Source organism: Pygocentrus nattereri, chromosome 20 (assembly GCF_015220715.1).
Source record: "Pygocentrus nattereri isolate fPygNat1 chromosome 20, fPygNat1.pri, whole genome shotgun sequence".
NCBI classification, from domain to species: Eukaryota; Metazoa; Chordata; class Actinopteri; order Characiformes; family Serrasalmidae; genus Pygocentrus; species Pygocentrus nattereri.
Genome location: NC_051230.1, coordinates 24,403,654 through 24,424,295, shown reverse-complemented (window position 1 = coordinate 24,424,295; position 20,642 = coordinate 24,403,654). Strand labels below are relative to the sequence as shown.

Below are 20,642 nucleotides of genomic sequence, written 5' to 3'. Positions count from 1 at the left end.
TCCATTTTGGGCAGAACTTAATAACTGACTTAAGCTTGAAATAAATTTCCAGCCAGTATCCCATGTTTCTTAGTTTGAGCTATTTAAAAAATCACAATCAATATTGTTGTTGGCAGAAGGGGATTATGGATTATGATTTATCATTTAGAGCTAAATCCTCTGTTCTTCTAACTCTGCTTTCTCTCTCTCGCTCTCTCTCTCTCTCTCTCTCTCTCTCTCTCTCTCTTTCTCTCCCATACACATTTACACACACACACACACACACACACACACACACACACACACACACACACACACACACGTTCCCATGGTACAATAGACTGACATATCACTGACAGCAGTGCACTGATTATTTCTATTGATATTTGATTATTTCTCTGTGGCTTTAACAACAATTTAATGGATTAAACAGGACAACAAGTGTTTTTGGTGGTCCCAATAGTGCCTCTGTTGTGTCATAACGCCCAGCAATACTTCAGTTTTATATTACAAAAACATTACACTACCTCCATAGGCCCAGTTCTGAGTACCAACAGAGTACACAGTGTAAACTTGAACACTGCTAGGTTTCAGTATATTTTATTATCATCTTGTAGTTCTCTTATTCCTGAAATCTGATGGTCCAGCATTCATGATTGGCTTGTCTGCCGTTCCTAATTAGGGCTTCAGTTAGTAGTCTCCAGCAATTCTGCATAGATGTTCAGCGTGAGGGTGTTTAAGCAGATAGGAATAATTGCAAAGTGGTTCAGAAAAGGATTTGACAAAAAGTGTAATTTACACATTTTTCCATTTACCCCTGATCAGGCAAGCCATGTTTGCTTCTTTTTTTGCTTCTATAGTTTAGCACTCGAACTAGGACGCTAACATTGCTAACAAACACTGGAAAATAATAGACGCTCATATCTTTTCTGTAATCACATTCTCAAAACGTCTCTCCTGCTCAAACCACATCCAGGTCTTCATTAAGGTCACACAGACTTGTCTATTTGGTTTGCAGCACAGTATGAGTTAATGAACAAAACCCATTGTGTAGATAAATGCAGCAGGTAGCAGATGTTGGCTGCCTGTTGCGTTTAGCTATGCTATGAAGTTTTCTCCTTTTTTGTAATTCACAGTAAGTCATACTTTGTGTTAAATCATCTCAACAAGTCTGTGCAACCTTAATGAATATCTTAATGGTCTGCAAGCCATTTAAGCAGGTTGATAGAACATTTGGCAATGTTTTTACGTAAGAAGATTTGGATAACTCTTTCCTTCTAATGCTTGTAGTTCCAGTGCCAAAGTGAACAAACAAAATTTGCACACTAAACATGTCTCAGTCAACTACATGTGGAGCAGGTGGTCTGCCAAACAATTACTTTAAGTGGTACAGTAGTTAATTGGTTGTATTAGGAAATTGGCATACATACCAATAACTGCAAGAGCTTTTTCAAGAGAGTATGGGAAATTAATTTAGGAACAGTAGCTTCTCCTTACTGAGGGGAGTTTGATAACTGACAGTGTGTTCATAATCCCAAGTTGAAATGAATTAGTTGTGATGTAGTGTGTCCAAAATTTCTGCATGTACTACTTAGCTAGGTGTATGTACTTTACTGGGTACTACTAACTGCTATGTGCTTTTACTAAGGAAGCTTGAAGAATAGCATGTTCTGCAGTTGCAAATACGTGGTGAAAAGGACAGATACCTGGAAATCTGCTCTGTTCTATACACATGGCATGGATATGTGAAGGTAGTGGAACCCACAGTTAGAAATGTTAGAATTGCTCTATGCCAACAGAAAGAATGACGTATATCATCCTTTTCATTCAGAGTACAGCAGGGACAATTGTATTCTAGTGCGCGCACAGATGGGTGGAGTCACCCTAAATTGAAAAGAGGTCTTAGTGCATCACTTAAGCTGCTAGCATAAACTTTCAGTCAACTTCAGACTAGTGACTTACTGCTCTCTCTCTCTCTCTCTCTCTCTCTCTCTCTCTCTCTCGCTCTCTCTCTCTCTCTCTCTCTCTCTTGCTCTCTCTCTCTCTCTCTCTCTCTCGCTCTCTCTCTCTCTCTCTCTCTCTCTCTCTCTCTCTTGCTCTCTCTCTCTCTCTCTCTCTCTCTCTCTCTCTCTCTCTCTCTCTCTCTCTCTCTCTTTCTCCTCATTCTCTTTCATCCTTATTTCTCACCCTACATGGCATTTCATCCTATAATATTCACCCTCCATCCACCTGGTCAACTTTTCACCCCTTAAAGAGTCAGTGGTGCACAGCTGCGAACAGCCAAAATTAAAGAGCGATGGCCATGCACACATTAGCATGCATTAGTCACTTCCCCCTCCCTGTCCACTTAGCATGCAAATCTCCCAGTCTCAACGCCTCACGCCTTCTGCCACGCAGCCATTCGCTGCATTATAATTAGAGCCATCTTGCATAATTAATTAGGACTCCCGGACACCCCCCTTATTGCCACACAACACTCAATCTCAATTGTGCTGCGGGGGGAAAGTTTAATATCAACAATGTTTGTTTTGTGTTGTTGTGATAGGGGATGTGGACAGTACTGATAAAGGACAGGAGATTGGGAGCAGTAATGATAAAGAGGATGCTTGGGTTTGAATGTTTGAAAGAAAGTGTGTATTAGTTATTGCAGATTTAGTAACTTTATTTTTATGTTTTTTTATGTTGTTGATGCAGACTTTATGAATGAAGAAGTTACTTTTAAATAGCTTAATTTTAGGGAAACATTTTAACTGATTGTTTGGAATCTTTCTTCAATTAATGGTCAATATTTCTTGACTATACGATTGAACTGCTAAATCAACTATTATGAAAATCAGAAGGATAGAATTTATTCTTTTTATAATTTACTGTTATTATTGTTTCAATAAAAGCACAATGTTGCAGAACCAAAAGTGCTAGCCCCATTCTGAGCTGCAGATGTCACTTTCATTGAGTGTATAAATCTATAATGTCAGGCAACGGTCGATTCCCTTTGCACCTCTAGGAACGCTTGTTAGAAAACAAAAGGTAGGGTTGAGTCTTAAGCCAGGGGATCAGTTTCCACAGAGGCTCAGAGGGAGTCCCTGGCTAGGCCTCTGAAAGGGCTTTGGCTGCATCTGCTTCACTTCTCAAGACTAAACACGAGTCTCTCAGCATGGGGTTGCCTTCTAAGAGTGACAACTTGCTTAACATGGAAAAAAATATGGCAAAAAATATGGCAGGAGTGGTCCACTGTATGCAGAAGGGCAACCTATGGATTTGATCAACTGCTAGTAGTGGTATGCATTGGCCAGGATTCCAAGTGGATACAATTAATTGATGTTTCTTTTGTGTAGAAATACAGTGATTTGCTTGGTATAACATACTGAAAAAAGTGGTGCATTAAATTTGATTCAAATGTGCACATCATTTTCACATATATCAAAATAAAATATTACAGAATAAAATATGTTATATTAACAGTGTTATTGCCAAAAGTAAGTACACTGACATACTAATTTGTATTGATAGGAACTTTTAAATCAAGTAAATATAGGATAGAGCAATAAGCATTCTCCTCCCACCACATTAAGGCACCTGAAGAGCCATCAAAGCCAGTTATTCAAGGCATTTGATGTTTTGGAGAAAACACATGCAACCTTCACTCTCCCACTAAATTAACTAATTTACTTATGAGTTAAGTCAATTACTTTTCATCATGTATAATAATGCAGGTTTCACCATTAGATATTTCAATTTTCTCATGTTAAACAAGTTAAAAAAGCCATTTAGTGGTATTGTAATGAATAAAATGTAATAATTTGTACCTCTTCACTACTGAAACAGTAGTTATTAAATATTTAAAATCAACCAAAATGCAGTTAATACAAAGAATTCAACTGGTGTTGCATTTAAGAAGGTTTTTGAACATTATTACATTGGCCTGTGCCATATTGACAGTGAATGCTGTAGTCTTCTTTAAACTACTTTAAACTAATATTAGTATTAAAGTATCAAAGAAGAAAAACTCTGGCTATCACAAAAAGCAGAGAGAGTGTGTGTGTTGGTATTTTAGATTCAGGGTCATCACTCATCAGAATCCCCTCTCTTCCACCTCAACCCCCCACCCTCGCTAGAAAAACAAAACAGTGTCATGACATGGAGGGAGAGCAGGAAAGGAAAATTAGGAAACCAGATGTGCAGCATTAAAACATATTGACATGCTGAAAAGCTTCCCCAGCAGCACTGATACACTGGGAGTTGTAAGTCACACATGCATGCACGCACATATATACAAAAGTAAATCTGAATGCATGCTTAGACCTTAATAACAATCTGTAACAATCAATAAGGCAATGAACTGCAGCAATTCCTAGGATGAAATCCCAGTTTGCATGAAATCTGCCTTATTTATCATCTGTTTATGCAACATCCTAAACTGCATCCAATAAACAGATATAAATATTATCATAATTGCTTTTCTAAGTAGAACATTGGGTTTTATAGTGGTTTAAATACTATGAAAAGTTGTGAATATATTGCTGTTTTGCATACATCCTTTGCTATTATTTTATCAAATCAATCAAATCAAATCAAATTATTTTATGACACTGAAACAACCAAAAGACATGGGAAGTATAGAACCAGTTTTGACAATGCAGAATATTCTTAAAATGTGAAAGTAATTTATTATATAACTTGTGTAATCTGGGGTATTCATTATGTAATCATGTAAAACTATAAAAAAATGAAGAGAATAACTCTAGACTTCTAAGGGCCAATGTCATGAACGTACTGTATTAAGGATTAAGCACTTGAGTTTACAAATGCAAGTACTGTATATATTATAGTCTGTCTCTTTAGATTAAATGGATGAGTGCAGAAGAGAAGGATGACCTTCTATATTTTCCCAGACAGGAGAAAGTAATAGGTGAGTAGTGCGTATTCTCTTGTGGGGGTGGGGGTGGGTGCTGAGGGTTTGGGGTGGTGGTTGGAGCATAGCTGAGGTATGGGGGGTTAGTAATAAATACCCTCAGCTCCCCTGGCAGACTGGGGCTAGACTGGTCATAGGGGTTAACACCCTGCGCAGCTGACCTCTGCCCCTGCTAACAGGGCATACAGAGCAGGGTGGCTAAAGCGATACCCCCATCGCCACATACCATCCCAAGACCTTTCACACCCGGCTCCACCAGCAAACGAAAGGAAAACAACTGACTTCTTCCTAGAGCTCTCACCTTTCCATGTCAGTTTCTGTCTGCTAAGCCCTTGGAAGTAACCTAAATGAATGTTTTTGGTGCCAAACAAGCATTTTGAACGACAACTGATTACTGGTTAATGATGGTTTAGAGTTACTTTTTCAGCAATTTATTTTCTTTATTTGCAAATCTAGCAGTATGTGACTGAATGAAGTATTCAGTATGTGACTGAATGAAATCAAGGAAGAAATAATGTTTAAGACATAACAATTAAGACCTCTGTAAGAAGTTTTTCATCATTGCTCATCAACTTATCCTACTTAAGATAAGATAAGATAAGATAAGATAAGATAAGATAAGATAAGATAAGATAAGATAAGATAAGATAATATTCTCAACGCTTGTAATTGTGCACAAACTATAAGTGCATGGTTGCGCACACTTCTAACCCCTCTATGTGTCCCAGTCTACACATGTATACCTCTCCCCTTCAGTTTATCTGTAGTTGAGTGTACTAACAAAAGAGACAAAACAAAAAACAAAAGAGGCTTCAGCAATGCCATAGAACCTTTTTTAAACTTCAAAGGACTTTCATGTAAATGCTCTGTATCAATTAAAGTTTTCTAGAACCATATGTTAGAGCCAGGAACCATTTAGGACCTTTTATTTTTAAGAGCATATGAGTGACCCTGTTTGCCACCTTACTTGGGAAATTATAGGTTGTTGGAATAAAGCTGGAATGTCTTGGGATGTTTACATGCTATGTTGTCCTCGCTGTATTACATTCTGTTTCTATGTAAGTAAAGGAATGTACAAAACTGTGGTAGTGGAATTTAAAATGACTTTATGCAGAGGATGGGGTTCTCTGAGAGTGAGACCGTAGGAACTTTTAAATGGATGGTTTTTTAAAGAAAAAAGGATGTGCAGAATCAGTGTGAACTATGCTTAAAAGAAGGTTTTATAACACTTGTAACCTTTTCCTGGAAATAAACAACCAAGTAAACAACCATTTATAAACGTACATAGACATAGTTGTCTTAATAATTATACTCTATTTTTACTATAATCTTTCAGTGCGGACTCCATGTACTGGTTCCCAGACTGAAAAGGTTTTTCAATGGTATATCACCAATGATGTTACAATTTAGTTTTAGGCTTAATCCATGTCCACAAAACTGGTCACATATACCCTTAGGTAACATGTTCAATGTGAAATGAAATCCAGGTTGTACTCATGGCTTGCCTAAACGACATTCCAACTTGTTTCATATCTTTACTGTTAAGTAAAATAAACACCAACCTATCAACACATTAAGAGAAGAAACTAAAACGAATACATCCGAGTAAACAACAAGACGCACATCTGAATACACCTTCAGCTCTGTGGGGGGAACAGCCTGGACTATCTGTGAGAATCAGTGAGCGGCAGGCAGGAGAAAAGAGAGAGAAGAGATGTCTGCTTAATTAGCCAGTAATGATAGGATCTGACAAACAACATCTGTTTCCAGATAGAGGAGAGGGGGAAGGGGGGAGGGGGAAATGGGAGAGAGAGAGAGAGAGAGAGAGAGAGAGAGAGAGACTCAAGGATGCCAATAGTCACTAAACTGAAAGTGTCAAACAGAGAATCGGTTGATGGAAAGTATGTGAAGAAAAAGAGGGCAGAGGGAGAGAGAGAGAGAGAAATTTTGAAAGAGGGAGAGGAGGAGGCCATGCCAAGATGGAAAATGACAAGACACAAGAAGGAAAGAAAAAAACAAAAAGGAATACAGATCAAGTTAACCATTAGAAGTCTAGAGTTAATGTTATGTTTTTGAGATAATATTTCAATGTACTTAAATAACTTATTACACTATTTTACATGAATTATTTTAATGTATTAATGACATTAGCTGAGATGACATAACAGTTCATTGCAATGCGTTAATTAATTGACATTTATTTTATACTCTGATTTGACAGGTTTGAATCAGCACTTTTTTGCAGTGGTTTCACTCAGTGACTAAAGGACTAAATCAAAGTTTTAATTAAAGTCAAAAACTTTAAAGGGTAAACAAGCCTTTTTGCACAACAATAACTTATCATTAAAATTAAAATATAATACATCTTCTAATACTCATGACTGGCGTGGTAAATGTTTTGACAGAATTTCTCCACTTGTCTTACTGAGCTACAAAAGAGAAATGAATAATATAAAATTACGCCATGCTTTTTCAATCTGTAGCAATTACAGCAACTTATACAGGTTAAAGAATAAACCCAGACAGACAGACAGACCGACAGACACGGGAAGAGACAGATGGAAGGATAGAAGCTGAGGAGGAGAACAGAAAGAAGGATGGTGAGGGAATGTGTGAAGATATGGGGTATGGAATCACTCAAAGGTCCGGGGTGCTGTAATTTACTGTCCGTGGCTAATTCATAGCAAATGTGCAGAGACTACGACAGGAGTGAAGAAGGGAAGAGAGCAGAAGTATGGAGAGAAGGGGGGGGCAAGAGACTGGCGGAGCTCACAGCAGGCCTGCTGAGAAGCTGTCAACGGGCCCATCAACTCTGCCCTCCATCCTGACGGATTCATCACACACACACACACACACACACACACACGCACACACACACACACACGCACACACATGCACACACACACACACACGCACGCACGCACACACACACACACACGCACGCACACACACACACACACACACACACACACACACACACACACACACACACACACACACACCATTTTGCCAAACAGTTTGATCTCACACCAGGGATGTGCTAAGCAGCAATATGATATGACATCAGCTGGACCACAGCGCAACATAGTGCTGGGTGATATATCGTCAATATCAGAACATTTGCATCAGTGTCACATGTGATATTAATTTTTAGTCTTAGCAGAGAGAAAATTATATTCATGATGACATTCTATTCTGTTAAATAATGGCATCCTGCTCTCTGGAAGTTTGCTTTTAGCTTTTTAAATTGTATTTAGTGACTTTACAGTGTATATCTTTGTGCTTCAGATAGATTTCAAAGTAAAGTTCAAAATATATTTAAACTAAACAAACTGTACATTTCCTTTTTTGTAACTGCTTTTTCTTTGGCTAATGTTTACAGTACATCGCACGATTCTTTTTGGGATCATTTAAACAGAAGAAAATTGAAGAAAACTGTCCAGTCAAGGCGTACTATATTAGGTTTGTAAGAAATGTATTTAGCATTGAGTAGCAGCAACCAGGAAGCTTGGGTTCATTAATGTATTAATGCAAATTGAAATATTTTCTGATATCATGAATACAGATGACATTTCAGTTTCAATGAGTATCTCTTTTAGGCTGACGTCAGCAAAAAATCAAAGAGAAAATGTAATGAATCCAATCCACTCCAATATTAAATCTAAGCTCTAATAACACAGATTGTGTGATGTGATGATGTTTGCTGTACATTTCTTCCTGAGGGGAAATAGACTGTTTTAGTAGTTAGAGCACGAACTTACATTCAGATACCCATGGTAATTGAAGTGCTTTTACTAAAAGTAGCTCATTTTAAAGATTAGTAGCTTTAAAAGTAAGTTGATATGAGACTTAGCTGATACTCAGGTTTCAATACTAGTATCAATATGGGGAAAGAAGAAGTGGTTTCATATCATCTCTAATCATAATACCACGATGTATTTGAAAAATACTGATCAAATTTAAACTGATTGATATTGTCCACCACTATTGCATTATGACTGAGAAATACATAAACTAAAGAAAAAGGAGAACATATTTTATCAGCAACAGACTAAATCTTCCCTTGGATCAAATCACTAGATTGCCATCAAGCAGACACACAAACAAACAAACCAACGGGGCCGGCTAGGCAGCAGGGAGCACCATTAAATCATTAGCGAAACCTAAGACAGCCCAACACTGCTCTCCTCACACATACAGGAACACACAAACTTAGCTAAGACTAACAGCTCATTTCAGAATTTCTAATGCAAATAAACACACACACACACACACACACACACACACACACACACACACACACACACACACACACACACACACACACACACACACACACACACTCTCTCTCTCTCTCTCTCTCTCTCTCTCTCTAAGTAGTTTACCAGCACTGCATATCATTATTATCAAACCCATTTTAAAAGTCTTTCTCTTACTATTGCCCACTTTATGCTGTAATTATATTACCTAGATACACCAATAATCAAACTTTTTTATCATTAGAACCGGTTCTGGGTTATAATTTAGGATTATAATAGGAATGGCCAAGAAGAAAAGTCCATTATTTCTTTTTCCTGTGAGGTTATATTTTTTAGATATGAGGTTCTGTTACGACACCACCGAAAGTGTTTTACACAACATTGTATACAATAATATTGCATTCCCAGGAAATTAATTACATATAGAGAAAAAGCAAGGACATGCTTGTGCACAGCAACTCTCTCTCTCTCTCCCTCTCCCTCTCCCCGCCTATGAATCAGTCTTAAGTTAATGTGCATGGAATTAAGAAACCTCACATAAAATGCAAATTCTCATTTGCTTTAACTCACCATATAGCCAGACAGCTGCATTTATTCAGATTACTGATGGAAACCAGCACAATGTGACACATTTGAGTTGGCCGGACTGTATGTATCATGTGTAGCCTCTCCTTCATTGCTATATAATGACCTGAGGTAGAAATTGACCTGGTAAAGGTGAAACAGGAATATCAATGTCGGGAAAAATACTGGGATTTTTGCCAACGATATGCCTTTGTGATCCAAACTTTAGAGTAGCTTCAGAGCCTTTTTATTCAACAAATCAGGTGAGTAAATTTAACACTGCTGGTTTCCACACATTACAATTTCAAGGGAATGTCTCATGTAAGTCTCATGATTGCAAGTGTCATGAATTTGCATGAGACAAATTGTATTGAAAATTAGGAACAATTATAGTTAGGCACAAAAGCAGCTTTTCTTATGGTTGTATTTGTGTGACAACCCAGAGAAATCATTCTAACTCTTTATTATCACTGTGGATTGTTTATGAGGTCAGATTGCTCTTTTTAATGCCTACAGATTTTTAGATTGCAGCATCAGTGCTGAGACTTTTTAACATGAGCTGTGTTCAGCAACATGAGAAGTCATAATCAGATAATAATTACTACACACACAAAAAAACAGATCAATACAGTCAAAAGATAAAATATGCAATTGGGTTCTTGTCTCTTTGTAAAGAGGACATGGCACATGTGATATTCAAAACTTCATGGTCTCTCACTCTTGCTGTCTTATTCTCATGGGAGCAAATGTCCTGTCTCACTGTGTGTGTGAGATTGTGTGTGTACATCTGTGAGTTTTGGGTATATATAATATATATTGGGGGCTTGTTTGTACATAGGTGCTCATAAATCAGGTATTAGAGCAGTGTATTTCTACATTTATCTGTGTGTGTGTGTGTGTGTGTGTGTGTGTGTGTGTGTGTGTGTGTGTGTGTGTGTGTGTGTGTGTGCTTATGTGTGCAATATTTTCAATCTTCAATTCCTAACAGATTCCTAATTCCTAAATTGTCACTATCAGATAATTAGTACTTAAAGCTTTTATCTTTGAGAGATAGAAGTAATTCAAGCTTCACTCTTACTTCAGATCTAAAAAATCCCAAAGTGTTCTTGTCCATCCTTCCACTGTGAGAAGACAACTCAATGCTATAAGTCTGAAATGATGTGTGGCTGTCAAGAAGCTATTATTGAGAAATAGATAGCCTGGAACTAAAATTAAGCTTTGAAGATGTGAAAAAAAACCCTGCAAATTTCTTTGAAAGCAAGCGAATAATAAGGGAATAAAGCTGCAATCACTGTAAAGAGTGGATACACAAAATATTAAATGTGTGATATTATATGTAGTTACTGAGGCGTCTGTGTAATTTTCTGTTAAATAAATGTTTTGTGCTTTTTTCCCTGACACTTAAAATGAACTTGTACTTAATGACCATTTTGATAAGAAATTAAATGATTTTACACATTACTGGCTATGTGGGCAGGGGTGTGTTTATGGTTTAAAGCATGAAATCAAAGAAGGAGATGTATTTCTCAGGCAAACCAAAAAAAAATGATGCAAATAAAAGAGAAAAAGAAAGACTGAATCCTTGTAAGAGAAATAACAGAAATGCATATGAAGTTCTATTGAGAGGCACTGGAAAAAGAAAGTGTGAGAAAGAGAGAGAGACCGTGAGCGAGAGATACTTTGAGGAAGAATGTGACCTCTGACATCATTTACTGTTTCCATTAACCTTTCAATTGTTTAATGTGCTTTTACAATTTTTTCCAGGCTTGCTGGCTCTCAGGGGCTCGATTAGGACAGAGCAGGGTGAGGTGGAATGGTATGTTCTCTTCTTATCCTAGCACTGTCAGACGCTAATACTTTAGAGCCGTTACCACTGGGAGAACAAACAGTGCTAATGAAACTCTGACTGAGCCTTAACCCCTTAAACTGCAATGGCATGTACCCTCATAACTACATAGGTTCCTAAATGGACATACAGTTTGAGGAAAAACCTTTAATTGGTATACATAGATCATCATGTGAAGGTTCTTGAATTTTTTGAAAGGTTCCTCACACTCACACATCTCCTTTACTTAAATGATTCTTCAAAGACCAATCCAATGAAAGTATCTTGAGGGAAGCAAGTCTAGTTCTTCCATGGTATTGCTTCAGAGAACCCTTATTGACACATTTACTATTAAGAGTATAGTTACCAGATAATTCATAGTAGTTGCTAAATAATCAGACTAAAATTTAGGCTTATAGTTCAAAGGTTAATGAAGAATGTTACTGTTTAATCCAATTTAAAAAGTGGTTAATCGAAGCCTGAAAAAAACATATTTTCATTGGTGCTTTGCTATATATTCCTACTCCGGAACTGTAAAGGGTATCCTGGTATCTCAGGTTCTGGCATTACAAAGTTAGTGGGCTAGTAGCATCAAGAGTCACTCTAGGTGAAGCATTTTGAGCTCTTCTGTACTACATATTTACTTATACTACAATCGTTGACATAAATGAGAGGCAAATTTAGGGAAGCTCATGCAGGCACCCCAGAAAACATGAAAGAAATGTTTACTTTTTCATACTTAATGCTTCCATATTTCAAAATCTCAATAGCAATTGCACAGAAATGCTATTGTCATGTGTATTTTCTGATTAAGTGTTTGTCCCAGGATTTACTGCAGAAATTAAATAATTTTACAATTACTACTCTGCAATTGTAAAACTTCTAACACTATTAAACCAGAGGTCCTAACGCTTTGAGCAGGGAAAAGGCGTCCTTCTAGATCCTAAAACCACAAATCCATCCAGCACAAAAATCAGTTATATACATTTAACAAAGAGTACACATCTTACATTTGTAACTTCATACATGTCAAGTCTTTTCTCTATAACATAAAGCAGTTTCTGATGGTTAGAAGAACGGCTGTGGCTCTTTTTTCTGTTTACCCATTTCACACATTACATATGTTTAACATTACAGACTATACATCTTTCAAAATAATGTCTTGGAGCTGGGTGTCCTCAGAACTAAAGTAAAACAGGCAAGACCCTCTGTCAAAGCCTTGTGAAACCATCTGTGGTTTCACAGCTGGGGGGAAGGGGGTGATATTGATGAGACTGGGGTACTCCTATTGATTCTTCTGTTTTGTTGGAGCCCTAGCTTGTTAAGGGAGACCCCAGCGGAAAGCGCAATCAATTAGAGAGATATTGCAGCACATTGATCTCTCTTGTCCTCTCTCCTCAAGCTTTGCCATAGCTACCCCTTCGTTTTCTATGCATCCATATATTGATTGCGGTTTGGCACTGACTTGCTAATCCTCAAGCCCATATGACTGTACCTCACTTGCAATGGCCAAACAACTGCTGAGCTTTTATGGTCTGGCTTAATGGCATGCAGTAGTAAAATGGACTAAAATAGAGAAATATTTATTTTGATTTGTTTCTTTTCCCTTTATTTCTTTCTTTTTACTATGTTACCATCTAAACTTACATTAAGATTACATTAAGAAATCTTTTACGATCATTTAAGATGGGTTCCTTTGTAATAGTAATCCGATATCCAATATAATCCGATAAATGAAATGGTAAGGACACCAATTATTTATTTATTTATTTTTAAATCATCAACATGTAAACAAAGCAAGTGGTTAGATGTGAAATGCACCACTCTAGAGAAATTTTCAACAGCAATAGAGATAGGAACCAGACATATGGAGCATTTAATGCTTCAAAATCTGATTTTTCAGATTTGCCACTATTTTGCCATTATGCAGATTACATATAGGTTATATATAGATTTACTAGTACACTCTTAGAAAAATAATTCAACCATAATTCATTGCAATTATATATTTTTAAGTTTTATTGACTCTACACACCCTGTTTTGCCTCTAGGCTTTTTAGCACAGTACCTTTTTCTGACAGTGTAGTTTTGGATAGTAAATAAACTATCTATGAAACATTGTGGACATCATCACACTTGGTCCCAACCACATATAAGATAACATATCCAAACCAGTAAGTATCAAAGTTGCAGTACAGTTTCACAAACTGCCACAACTAACTTTTCTTACATGTCGACAAATTTTGAAAAAATCTGAATTTCCCTTGTATCCCCTTAAAATAAAAGCCCAACTGTTTATTACACATTTCTATAAGCTATAAACAGAGAGTTAGCATCTAAATCCCTGTAGTTACTGAATAATGAGAGATTTTAAGAACAAACTGTAACTGTCATATCAATGCTTTTTTCCTACTTATCCTACTTTTATGAATGCCAAATAGGCTATACATTGTGGGAAGGTCAGCTAGTATTTTCATATGATAAAACAATGGAATAGACCATCTTTTTGGACAAACAGAAACAGTGGTTGGATCTTGAACCAACAGAAATGGTTAATTAAAACCGGAATGGTTCAGCCATTCATTACTATTTACGCATCTACAAATTGTAATTAAGCATTAAGTATCTTTAAATGAAGCTGTTCTCCTTAACACTAAAGACTATATCCAGATCACCAGAGAGTTATTGATCAATCACTCATCAATTCATTGGTAGATTAAGTAGATATGTCAATCAATTTATCATTTCTATGGGGGCAAATCCATGTTAAGAAGTACTTGACAGTGAGTGTGCTTATATTGGCAAGCCAGATCAACAAACCCAAACCAATAATGTAAAGAGCCTCAAGAGGTAGCTAAGGGCAGGGTCAGAAACTGGCTATAAGCATCTATAAAAACAACATATGCTTTTTTTATGCTACATTGAAATATGGAATGTACAAGCTTTAAAAATGTCATATCAATCAAACCTATGCACTAACAAAAGTAACACCTCTTTAACATGTATTTATTGAAGTCACAAAATATTGTTAAAGAATGGGTAAACCAGATTACAGTTGGAATTTAAGATTCAATTTAGTGTCTGCCTCACCAGCGCTAGTTAAGCAGTGACCATAGTATCCCTTAGATCAGATGTGTGGGTCATAAAGTGGCAAAAGGCATGCTGCCTCAGGGATCAGATGGGATCTCTTCTCTCTCCTTTCACTAATAACTGGATTAGTAGAGAAAAGGGTGAATAGCAGATTGTGAAGAGGGGGAGGAGAGTAAAAGACAAGACAGGCCCTGAACAATATGGAGACAGATTAAAAAAGAGGGGGGCTGGGGGCGGACACATTGGGGATTCCAATTCCCATGAGCATTTCGGAGGTGATGAGGCTGACTAATTATGACAATATTAGTTGGGGAAAAGGTGTGTGTGTGGGGGGGGGGGGGGGGGGGGGAGATTCTAGCGTAAGCAAATTCAGTAGTGCAAGTAACTTAATGACAAAAAAGAAAAAAGCAATATGATTTTCAATTAATCAATGAAATTTTGCCTTTTCAACTTGCAAATTCATAAACTAGTGGTTTGATAACTCTATGTGTCTGCCAATTTAAATATTGCTTAAATGAAAACACCACACTTTATTTCTGAGCAAAAATTATTTCATGAACGCCTAAACAAAATCACATTCCACATTTGCTCTGGAAAGATTCTTCCTATAGCATTATCAATATGATGCACTATGAGTTTTTAAATAATGTTTCAAAGATTGTGTAATGCATGCTAACTTGGAGATGGAAGTCACAAAAAATGTTTTTTTACCGACGCCACAACGATTCAACCCACGAACAGGGCACTTTCCCTGAGAAGTGAGGGGCTATCAGCTATAGCACCAGGTCAACAAGTCACTTAAACACATCCTAGCTACGGTAACAGGCTGTGAAGACGAAAATAGCCAGCAGAAACCTTCATTTTATTGAGCCCTTGAGTCAAATAGGGCTTTTTTTAGAGAAGTGAGAGGATGGAGGGACAACAGAGTGAAAGAAATTTGGAGGGTCAGTGAGAGAGCCACTCCATAAAGGAGAAAAACAGCTGTAGTGTTCAGGAATTCTGGGAAAATCCAAAAGACAACAGCCGGTTTTTTCCATTTTGAGAAAGCTCAAGCAGATCCTCTGAGACGCACTGTAAACAGCACCAAGTCAGACAGGGAGGGAGAGAGAGAGTGAGAGAGACAGAGCAGGAGAGAGAGAGAGAGAGAGAGACAGAGAGAGAGAGAGAGAGAGAGAGAGACACTGGGGGAGAGATTACTTGTATACTTGATAGATATGTCTAAATTGGAGAAAATAGACACTCTTCTACTCCATTAGCTAAGGGCCCTGGGAGTGAGCAGTCATTCAAGAGCCATGGAGATTAGCAATAGGATTCTTTAGGAGCTGAGACTCATCAATTAGAAAGGAAAGGACAGACTTGGGAAAATAAAGCTAAAGCTTGACCAGACTGTGCATAGGTGTACATATAAAACATGCATATGTGCTATTTGTATGAAAAGCAATTTAAACACCATTGTATCAGTGGAGCATGATAGAACATGCTCTCGATCAATGAGTTACAGGCCTTTTTATTTTTTTTCTTTAGTTTTCTCTCATTCTGTACATGCAGTGAACTAAATACTAAGTTGTAAATGGTCCAAACATGCCTAATCTATGACAGGAATCAGAGCTGCTGTGTGATGACTGCTGTACAAAGACATCTGTATTAGTGGAACTAAAGATGATTTATTAGATCTGACTTTAGACCACTATTCTTACCTGTCGATGATGACGGGGTCTGATGGTGTCTCATTACGATTTCCACAACTCTTTTTCTCACAGCAACGGCTATGTGCATAAAAGAGAAGAGAGAATATAAATTTCAAGTCAAGTTTGCATATAATGTTAGGGTAAAACATGATGCTTAATGAAAATGTTTGTGGACTGGATATTAAATGATGCCAGCAAGTGATATTCTGACCCCGTGACCTCTTGTAATTTCCCATTAGTTGGAAAAACTTCATGTACTGTAATGATATGTAAAAACAAAATTACAAAGGAAAGAAAGATTTGAGGATGGACAGCAAAAAAAATTTAAAGAATAGACATCACTATGCACCAAATTTACTTGATTTAAATGTGTCACAAGAAAAAAAACACAAGAAATTAATATATTTAATTCACGTGGATATGGTGTATAGATTTGTTACAAAGAATTTGGTTACTTCTATTTTGCATGTCAGGTAAACTCCTGCACCTAACTGCTAACATGTGAACACCATATACTAAAACGCACCTTACAAAATACCCCTCTATAAAGGGACTCAAGAAACCATCACACACATGCACACATATATTCAGCCACACACGCCAGCATCAAGCCTCTCTTGTTTGTAGATGCCACTCCACCCCCCCCCACTTGCCCCGCACTCCGCCCCCCTGCCAACCCCCCCCGCATAACAAAAGTGCCCCCCACCCCGGCCATCTGCCCCTCTGCTGTCTCTTGAACCCCGCCCCCCCCCCCAAACTCCCCCTCTGTCAGACAGAGCCACTCCCCAGCTGTGCTGTTTGCCCTCAACAACCCCGCCCCCAACCTCTCCTGGCCTGGCTCTGTTATTAGCCAGCTGTGAACCCCACTCGGGCATCTGCTGGCCGCACAATGGAGGCGAAGCTGATTTCGACTCCCCCTCTACCCTCCCCTGTCGTGTCCCCAGGCCTGAGGTCACCGCACCGCACGCCCTGTGCCTCCCCCCAGCCAGACTTGCTGTCTGTCTGTTACCCGGTGTCCATGTCTTCGATTACGCAGGTGTCACTGTTTGCCCTGCTGCTTAGTTTGGCCTTATTCTGGGTTACGGTAATATAATGAGCTACATTTATGACAAACAGTAATATGGGCTAATTCTCTATTGTCAAAAATGATGATTTTTACAAACTTTCACTGACAGATGTATCTGTCAGTAATTCAGTTTTCAATTTGAAATTTCTTAAACTCGTGTCAGAAACTCAGAAAATCTTAAATAATATAAATATAAAACAAATTCCTTATGAATAAATTTACTTCTTAACCCTAAAACTTAAAACAGACCCTAAAACAGGTAAAAGTAATTAATTCTCACAATTTTCAACTCTTAAAGAAGAGCAAATAAAAAGTATACTGCCAGTTCTAATTTTAAAAAGTACTTCACATATTTACTGTGTCCACACACAAAAAATCACTTTCTGAATTCTTGTATAATACAAACTCAATTCCGAACCAGTACTGGGACTGTATGTGAAATGCTAATAAAAACAGAAAGCAGTGATTACTAAATTCTTTTTAGCCTGTATTACATGGCACAAAACAACACAAAAACACAATATTTTGTGTCACACCTTATGAACTCCATAGTATAATTATATGTTAATATGCTAATTCCAAATTTGATGCCAGCAACACATTTGAAAAAGGTTATGACAGGAGCAAGTTTAGCTCTGGTCCATCACCTTTCCTTTTAACAACACTTTGCTATTTTTATGTTATACAAGTGTTCAGCTGTTGAACAGTACAGGGACTTTGCTGTATTTAATAAATGTACCACATGTTTTCAGTGGGAGACAGTTAATGGTGCTTTCACAGTGCAGGTGACTCACTAATACCACCCCCTTACCCCCATACCATGGCAGCCCCTCTCTTTTGAACTTTATGTTAGTAACAGTCTGGATGGTCCTTTTCTTCTTTGGCCTGGAGAACATGATGTTCTTTATTTCAATGACCTGAAAATTTGAGTCATCAGAATACAATACACGTTGACCCTGTGTATCAGTCCACTTCAGATGAGCTTAAGCCCAAAGAAGTTGGTAACATTTCATATGGCTTCCTTAGTGCATAGTACACTCTTGAATTTGGGGATGCAACAATGAACAGTATTTATTGACAATGTTTTCAAAGTATTCCCAAACCCATGTGATGATATCCAACACAAGAGTAGCCTTGATTTAATATAGTTTGAGGGGTGATGATCACAGGCATTTGTCTGTATTCCCTGAATCTTTTGATGATATTGTGCACAGTACAGGGTGAAATATCTAAAGTCCATGCCTGAATAACATTCATTTAACAGTAGGACTATGTCATGCATTTTTGGCAAAGTGGCAAGCCTTAACCTATCGTAAAGGACTAGACTTTTCCTGAACACTGCTTTTATATCTGAGCAGGATTGCATCACCTGTTTATGATGTTTTTTCACATGAACATTCAACATTTTCATAATTTGAACATTTCATAACTTTCCTAGTCTTAAAGTGCCCCTGTCTCGAGTTTTTGGAGCCTTGTCGCAGCCATCAATTTCAGAATGAGCAGATATGTACACAAAAACATTGATGTGGATAAGGCATAACTTTAAATACATTTGTACTGATTTTGATTAGATACAGATCAACAGGTATATTTATAAATCCCTGCTTTCTATTTTTATTTGCATTTTACCTACTGCCTCAACTTTTTTGAAATTGGTTTTATACAATAATCCTATTTCCAAATCACACAAGTGCTTTGCTGGTGGGATTTCTGATAAATCTGAGGAGCCTCAATATCAGCAGGCTTTACTGGGTTACTATCTTTGTTCATTCTCATAACACCTTTGTGTTTGAGGTCAGATATGTACTGTATGACTCTATCAACTGACAAACTGCTTGTTAACATAGATGTGTGCGTCTGCATATGTGCATGTGAGAGTGACTTGTACCTGCACATGACTTCATGAGTAAGCAGGACACGGCACATTTCAGGATTTTTGTTTTGTCCCTCATACGAGATGGGCTAAAACACAAACATAGAAAAAGGGAAGCAAATGTTATCTGCAGTCCAACTAACAAAAGCTTCACATTATCTAAGAAGCTTCAAGTTGTACCGGAAGTTTACCTGTTTGGTGACAGAGTCAATAAGGCGAGCATAAAGGTCTTGTTCAGTTCTCACACCTGCCAACACACACATGCACAAGTTTGAAACCAACAAACTGCTGAAAACAAACAAACAACATTTAACCACAAAACATGACCTATGAATAGAAACAAGTAGCCACCACTTTAGTTGTTTCATGTTGATTTATGACTATTCACATTCATTCATGTTTAGATTATTTACTTATTTATCTAAAGTTGTGAAAGACATTTGGTTCAAATGAAATCACGTTGTAAACATTGCACAGGGGCAATAAAGCTATCTTAACCTTAATCTTAATAGTTGGCTGTCAAATTGCCAAATGATGTCTATATAGTTTTCAGGATATGGCCCACACTAAAGTCTAATAGGTTTTTAACAATGATGGAAAAAATGATCAAAGAAATTCACCAACATAGTATTATCTACTTCATCAGCTTCTCGTTTTCCTTATAAATTATGCTCATTAATGTATTCAGCATCTACCTTAGGTAAAAACAGTGATGGCCACAACATAGCTGGAAGGGGGCTCATCTGGAGAGAGGAGGCGTATGTGAATGTGTGTGTATTAGTATATCTCAGAGTGGGCATCTTTCATCTGCTCTCCCATGGGTTCTGTGGTGATGGCAGAGGAGAGGAAGTGAGGGCCCATGGGAGCTCACATCTCCATGTGCCTCTTGTTTTTGTTGTGTATCGCCACTGGGAGGTTCACGCATCACACAGTCTCATTTGCCCATACAGTAAGCGAATAAGAACGAGTTTGAAAAAACAACATATTGCACCAAGATAAACTGTATCTTTTGTGATATCAGCTCAACATAGTGGTGCAGACTGTGACTGTTTTGGGAAACATCTGGATGATCCTATGATAAGTGATATTGCAATTTAATGAGTGAAACGTTTCACTCTTAGAAAAGTACTTAGTTCCTAAGTACTTTTTTGATTTAGACATAACAGTTTTTACCCCAGAGCCGTACGGGAACTGAACACTTCCAAACTCACACACTGACAAGGACTTTCTATAGAACACTGTGCTCAGTAGAACCGACTGAACGCCACTACAGCTCTTTACTGGCACTGATTTCATAAGACACTTTACACTCTTCCAGTGTTCCACTCCACCTCTGTTCTATTTATTATTCATTTGTTCTCGAGAGTGCAATCTATAATCTGTATT

General features: G+C 37.6%; 1 protein-coding gene across 2 annotated transcripts in view; it reads right to left on the bottom strand.

Moving 5' to 3' along the window:
- ebf2 (EBF transcription factor 2) overlaps positions 1 to 20,642 on the bottom strand; it is a 38,508-nt gene that overhangs the window by 11,371 nt on the left and 6,495 nt on the right. For both annotated transcript variants that reach the window (XM_037531624.1, XM_017716302.2), the window contains exons 4-6: positions 19,448 to 19,503; positions 19,272 to 19,345; positions 16,327 to 16,395 (exon numbers count right to left, since the gene is read on the bottom strand). In XM_037531624.1, the coding sequence (XP_037387521.1) occupies positions 16,327 to 16,395; positions 19,272 to 19,345; positions 19,448 to 19,503 (199 nt within the window). The remainder of the gene's footprint in view (positions 1 to 16,326; positions 16,396 to 19,271; positions 19,346 to 19,447; positions 19,504 to 20,642) is intronic.